The 7,500-nt window shown below is 36.3% G+C and overlaps 2 protein-coding genes across 4 annotated transcripts in view; one reads left to right on the top strand and one right to left on the bottom strand.

The window, feature by feature from the left end:
* Positions 1-7,500, top strand: part of LOC136847715 (insulin receptor-like) — a 273,218-nt gene that overhangs the window by 221,702 nt on the left and 44,016 nt on the right. For all 3 annotated transcript variants that reach the window (XM_067119573.1, XM_067119574.1, XM_067119572.1), the window contains 4 exons: positions 198-384; positions 1,070-1,186; positions 5,040-5,184; positions 6,597-6,811. In XM_067119573.1, the coding sequence (XP_066975674.1) occupies positions 198-384; positions 1,070-1,186; positions 5,040-5,184; positions 6,597-6,811 (664 nt within the window). The remainder of the gene's footprint in view (positions 1-197; positions 385-1,069; positions 1,187-5,039; positions 5,185-6,596; positions 6,812-7,500) is intronic.
* The window catches only part of LOC136847716 (transient receptor potential channel pyrexia-like), a 287,431-nt gene that overhangs the window by 268,330 nt on the left and 11,601 nt on the right, over positions 1-7,500 (bottom strand). The window lies entirely within an intron of this gene.

Genomic DNA, 7,500 nt, shown 5'->3' with positions numbered 1-7,500 from the left:
CATTATATAATATATATATATATATATATATATATATATATATATATATATATATATATATATATATATATATATATATATATACATACACATTATATATATACATTATAAATATATATATTTATATATATACAAAACCGTCTCAAATTTTTTATTATTTTGCAGAATCGTAATCATCAATCCTTTCCCCTCACTAGGTTCTAGACTATCGTTGCGAAAAGTGGTCCTTTTGCGCGGAGAATTCTAAGAGCAACAAGGGCCACATCGAGGGATACGTCATCAAGAACGACACCCAGGAGTGCGTCAGGGGATGCCAAAGCGGATACAGGGAAGCTGTCGTCCGGGAGGGCTGGCAAAACGTTTCAATATGTCAGCCGTGCGAGAGTAAGTTCTTTATCTTACCACTTTTATGCTGGTTTCATCAGGCTGAATGCTGTTTGGTAAGCCATAAAGGAATGGCTTGCTAGCATTTTTATGGTATCCTCTAGTATTTTTTTTTATATTACCTATAGATTTTTTTACATGGGCAAAAACTTGAGATTATTCCTGCTCACGATGGCAATATCATACGACCATAAACGTTTTCTTCACTTCTTCATCCCCACCACCATCTGTAAGCTGAGGGATCGGTTGTACCGATGCGCTGTCTCCAATTATCTGTTGAAAGCATCCTCTTTTGCTAAAGCCTTCTTCTTCTGAACCTCCCTTACTTCATCACTCTATCTAATCCTTCGCCTCTATCTCGACCTTCTATCCTTAACAAGTTCCACCCAAGGCCTCTTCACTCCCTACTCCTCCCTTATCGTTACCATATGCCCAACCCATCTCAATCTCGAGTCTTATATCAGTGACCTTTACCACTTAGGTACTTCTCCTAGTTTCTTTATTTTACTGGTTCTTACACAGCGACAGGCTGGAACATGAACATCCAAGGCTTCTATCTCCCACTTGTACTGCGCACTTAGGGGGTGATTTAGCAACATAACGATAAAAGATGCCACCAAAGTACTGTGTGGTACTGCATCTAGCCAGAAACTGTCAGTTACAAAATGACCCCTTTCTCCCACAGAAGGAGCCTGTCCGAAGTACTGCCACGGGAAAATTGTCCGCAGTGTCGGGGAAGCCCAGTGGTTCAGAGCGTGCAAAATAGTGGAGGGAAGCCTTACCATTCACATTAGCGGAGGAGGTGAGTTCATCGTTTCACTAATGATCCAATACAAGTAGTTGTAGCTCTAATAAATACAGTTTGAGACAGACTTACTTCTTCCTAAAAAAAATAGTTGACTGACATAACAGACGGTGAAGAAGGAAGAGAATGCCATATTCCGGAAGTGCAGGGTATGAGAGATGAATCAACCTCGACTGATCCTTGAATTTGTGACTTTCACTCTAAGCATGTGTATATCGAGGATAAGAGGGAGGAAGTAGAGCAATGTCTAAAAAAATACCTGTAACACAAGCAGAGGAGGTTTACCATACGACAGAGGTAAAATGAATCCAAGATGGAAGTGAAAACCAAGACATTTTTCAAAGGGAGGGTCTTTGATGATAAATCGTCAAGAATTGAAATAGAGAAAGTACCTCCCCAGATATGGGTATACTACTTCAAACAGTGACAGTGGAATCCACCACAGATTTGACGCAGCTGCTCTGGGGAACAGTATTTCTAGTGCTTAAGAAAATATGCTTAGTTTACCGAAATTAGGTTTATTCTGTCCCATAATGATCCTTTCCAGGCATTCTGTTTCGTTTCCAAGCTGAAAATACTGACAGAACGAAATGGTTCAGTATCTAAATTCTCATACATTATTGTAAGGATGGAGGGAGTATCAAAAGAAATGATATAGAAAAAAATTTAAAAATTGGTTTTGGCAGCATTCAGATATACTGCATAAAACTTTCTCAACGCCTCCCGCAGCTACTATTCAGACCCACATTCATTTCATCACATAAAATCAACAAATATTCAAACAAAGCTTCTGAAGAGAGTTAAAAAGTAAAGGAGGACGATCTGCCAAGTGTAGAAATGTCTACACGTGAATATGAAGGGCATGGAAGGAACTGCAGCTGATAATTGATCTGAAAAAAAAGTAGAGGATAGAAAAGACCGCGGAGATCAAAGGAAATGGAATGCATTGCACCTCCATCTATAATAGGAATGTACACATGTATGTTAAGAAACCTCACAGCAATTTACAGAGAAAAGGGCTTTATGCTTAAATGCCATGCCAGACGCCTTTGAAATATCAAGAGCAATAACATGCGATTCCTCGAAATTCCTAAGAGATGGTTAATAGATACTATTCAAAAGGATGCATAGACTATCACTGTTGACTCCCCCCACGGAAACCACGCCAGTGTTCGAGAAGACTCTAAAATCCATAATTTTCACAAATGAAAACTGGGCAGTTTCAGAGGTTTTGGTTAAAATGAAAGGAAAAGCAACGAGACAATAGCGGGAAGGATCCCATAAGTCGCCCTAAGGAAAAATTTTTATGTAAGTAATGGGTAAGATAATAAAGATAAGTGTTATAACCCATTTACGTCTAGCCACAATAAATCTTGATTAATAAAAAGAAGTAATAAATAAAGACTGGACTAACTCTTGTCGGTTGACTCCATCACCTGCATTTCCGCTGATGCAAAAGTTTGACCTTGTTTATTTTATTGTGCGTTTGTGCGGGTTCCCTCGAAATTGGAGGCTCGATTTAGGGAGCTTTTAATAATTCACTTCGGTGCTGCTGATAGGATATAAAATGGAGATATAATTCCTCCCCACTTTCCACTTATTTCATTAGTTGTTAAGGGCTGACAGACGACCACAGCTTCAAACAACTTCATTTTGACACCTTAATGCATTTTTATGTCTATTCTCTCACATATCGAGTCTTTCCGACCTCAGGATAGAAGCAGAATTATAGTCTCATTGGCCTTCGCTCCAAAAAAAAAGGCCCCCCAAAAAATAATCAAGGAGTAAGGATTAACTTTACTAAAGTTATTATAAATGGAAGACATCAACAGATACAGATTCTCTGATTTTAACATTGTTAACCATGTTTGTAACCCCATATTTCTTGTGTATGTGTGTGTGCGTGTTTGTAGGCCTGTTCCAGCACACGTGGGAACTTTAAAAATATAAGAAATCCTCTAAAATGTCGTCTAACATTATATCAAACGAGATACTGGAAATGAGCAATCATCTACTGGGCAACTTCATTTCACTAAGACCTAACAGATCATATAACACTATTTTGAATGAGAAGCCTAATAGTCAGAAATATACTCTACAAACGGCTTAACATAATTTCCACTTGGTGTCAACTAGTAAAGGACACTTGCCCTAAACGCCATCTGAATTTACCTCCAATGCAGAACCCAAATAATGCTGACCTACAGTATATACCCGAGGAAATGAAAATATCTGATTGAAACTGCTCGCTTGTATCAAATGCGCAGGTATGATTAAACGTGCGATGTTTATAGACATGAAAGGTTAACCTTCAATAGCAATGGCGAATATTATTATCGACTTCAAAGGCTAGATTTTTTGGCTTCTGGAGTTTTTGCCAACGATGGTAACCATGGCGTGATGAGGAGGAACCAGAATTTAGGCAAATGGCATGAAAATGATACATACCTTTGTCCAAGAGAATGCCACCTTAAAGCTTTATTACATATATATATATATATATATATATATATATATATATATATATATATATATATATATATATATATATATATATATATATAATAATAATCTATATTTATATATATATAATATTTATATATACATATGTATATATATATATGTATATATACATAATTATATATAAGCATATATATATGTATGTATATATATATCTCTCTCTCTCTCTCTCTCTCTATATATATATATATATATATATATATATATATATATATATATATATATATATATATATATATATGATGATTTCATGATTTTATTAAAAACACGTCATTTTCAAGTGCCTCACAGCTTTCACCCGTCCGTTAAGTTGCATTCTTTTGATATTATGTCTGGCGGTCTTCAGATAAACATACATGTCTCTCATTTGCAAACGATCTTGAGAGAGAGAGAGAGAGAGAGAGAGAGAGAGAGAGAGAGAGAGAGAGAGAGAGAGAGAGAGAGAGAGAGAGAGAGAGAGAGAGAGAGAAACCCCACGGCATATCTTATCCATAATGAACTACATAATGTATAGGTCTGTTCGAACACAAGTTGCGATGAAAGAGGGTGAGAAATGAGAAAAGTTGTAATTTGAAGATATGATGTACATAACTTTTGAGGAAATACCTTACAAAGACTTTATATTATATTGAGTTTTTCTTAGAGATTGGAATCTGATCGCATTGCACAGGGACATTCTGGGAACGAAATCTGAGAAGATTCGTTATAATGGCATAATGTTATATACAGCCTATCTGAGAGAACTAGAAATTTAACATCATCTCTGATTTATACAGTAGCCACTAGGCATAGCCTCTTTGAGAAAGAACCTGAAAAACAAGTAAAAAATGCGCCGAAGTTTCTTGGGCGTAATCGAGTTTTCTGTACAGTGTATAATGCTGTATGTAACTCTCAGCCACGGTTCATGAAACTCTCAGCCGCGGCCCATGAAACTTTCAGCCACGGCCCGTTGGTGGCATGCGTTGTTGGCACCTATAGCGGTGCCAGACGCACGATCATGGCTAACTTTAACCTTAAATGAAATAAAAACTACTGAGGCTACAGGGCTGCAATTTGATATGTTTGCTGATTGGAGGGTGCATGGTAAGCAAACCAATTTGCAGCCCTCTAGCCCCAGTAGATTTTAAGATCAGAGGGTGGAAAGAAAAAGTGCGGACGGACAGGAAAAGCCATCGCAATAGCTTTCTTTTACAGAAAACTAAAAATAAAATGGAATTATTTAACAGGAAGTACGCACTGGACATAGCACTTGCGGTAAGAGTCCAACAAGGCCTCTCTAATTAATCCTTAACGACTCAGCAAATGTTGCAAAAGAATCTTTCCTATCCAGAAGACATCGAGAGAGAACTGGAGGAGAACCTTAGCAGCATCGAGGAAGTGACGGGATACGTGAAGATCTTCCGCTCCAACGTCACTTCCCTGAACTTCCTGCGAAGTCTCAAGAGGATTGGAGGAGGACATTTCATTAGGAGCAAGTAAGTAACGGGAATTTTTGGAGAGTATGTGTCTTTGATGGTTTTGCAGGGTGCAGTTATAGGTTTGCTTGTACGAGAGAGAGAGAGAGAGAGAGAGAGAGAGAGGAGAGAGAGACCAATAAATATAGATCGTCTTTTCTCATGAATACTGGAGAACTGCAACATCGTTAGATGTCCCATTTTCTTTGTTATTGCAGCATTTAATATATATATATATATATATATATATATATATATATATATATATATATATATATATATATATATATATATATATATATATATATATATATATATATATATATCGTCGCCAGGGAGATTTGAATTCCCGACAGGTCTGCCGAATTTAGGCTTATGAATTTTTATCATATACACCATGACAAAAAAAAAAAAAAAAATGAGTTTAACTGCTTGATAGAACGGGAGGAAGAGGTGCGAGCATGCATAACTCAATGGCTTTCCGTTTAGGTGTATGAAGCAGTAGGGTTATGTGAGCTTTCTGCTTAGGATGTTTGTCCCCGATTCATCAGTGAAAGCATCGAAGGGGCAATGACTTTTGTTTGAGTTTGTTCTCTGGGGACACTCCATGTTGACTACGATGACTGGTGTATGCATTGCATACGCACTTTTTCCGTCTCTACGATCATTTATTATTATTATTATTATTATTAAAAAGGATGGCTGTATTATGCGAATTTATCTTATATAGTGTCTTTTCTATCCTCCTTATGAGATAAATTCGCATAATACAGCCATCCTTTTTAATAAGACATGTTTAAAAGAGGGTCTACTCCCTTCATATATTATTATTATTATTATTATTATTATTATTATTATTATTATTATTATTATTATTATTATTATTACGTGAGAAAACAAATCTACAATATTTTTTGTTATGTGGGTGTGTGGGATGTAAGGCTGGAGTAGTCAACCACCGGTCAGTCAGTGGTTTAAGTCCCCAATGAGGAAATTTTTGTTATCATATTTTTTTCCAGAAGAGATCGCTTCCTCATAATGCAGTATCATTATTATAATATGCCTATCGTAAGCCTTATCTTTCGAGGTATGAACCTTGCACAAGTGATTTACCAGGACAGCATTATACACTGTGGCTGAATGGATATATTTGTGACCTTATAAATCACCAGTTAGCTCTTCGAATTCAAACGGCCCTTTCTTTCCAACAACTTTTCCACCCAATCTATCCTGCAGTTTTTTTTATGTGTTCCTCCCCTCCTCCCCCCTAACACTTTTAAATTATACTCTCATCTCGCCAAGCTATCGACTTCCATTCTCGCCACATGGCCAGACTATCTATTTCCAAGCAATATTATCTTTTTGTAATAATTTTTCATTATTATATTATTATTACTTCTTCATGCACCACAACTACCCTTTTCTTTTGACAGCTATTCTCTGGAAATCCTGGACAACGCTAACCTCCAGAGCCTCTGGAACTGGACAGAGAGAGACCCAGAATTCATGATAGAGAGGGGGAAGGTCTTCGCCCAGTCCAACCCTAAATTATGTCTGCATCACATCCAGAAGCTTATTAACAAAACTAACATCGGGGGGTCTTCAGAAACCGATGTTTCAATAACATCAAACGGCGATAAAGTCCCCTGTAAGTATTACTTTTCTACTTGGTGGGAATAGTTAGTAATAGTAATTTATTGTTATTAATATTACTGAAGAACTAAGTTCAATAACTGTGTACCTTCGTTATGGCAAAAAAACTAGGCGTAACAATCAATAATCAACTGGGTGAAATGTTTCTGTAACCCCTGTACATCACAAGAATTTGTATTTCAGATTTATTATTATTATTATTATTATTATTATTATTATTATTATTATTATTATTATTTAGTAAAGTAAACTGAATTTGTTTTGGGCTCATTATTAACAGTGTTATTCAAAATATGCAACATATTTCCCACACATCCTTCCATATCAACCTTTTAAGCATAAAATCAATGGTCATATACTATTATAAAGTTATGATACTGAACCAGGATATGCATTACAGTATTAAAAATATCTAACTAGAGTTTTTATGGTATAAATCCATTGTAAGAGGCCAAAACCATCTGCGTAGCGTTAGGGTGAGATTCTCTTACTCTACCTTCCTTTTTAACTTTAGCATAGTAATCCGTGCCACGCACTGCTCCCATTTTCTTTCTTAACATTCGTGCGCTAATTTCTTCCATCCTAATTCCATTTTCTTTGCCGGTATTTTTTTTTTTTTTTCGTGTTTTTTTTATTATTGTGTGTTAACGTATGATTCTTCTATTTTGAGAAGTTTACATTGCG

This window comes from Macrobrachium rosenbergii, chromosome 17 (genome assembly GCF_040412425.1).
Source record: "Macrobrachium rosenbergii isolate ZJJX-2024 chromosome 17, ASM4041242v1, whole genome shotgun sequence".
Lineage (NCBI taxonomy): Eukaryota > Metazoa > Arthropoda > Malacostraca > Decapoda > Palaemonidae > Macrobrachium > Macrobrachium rosenbergii.
This window is presented reverse-complemented; position numbering and strand designations above follow the sequence as displayed.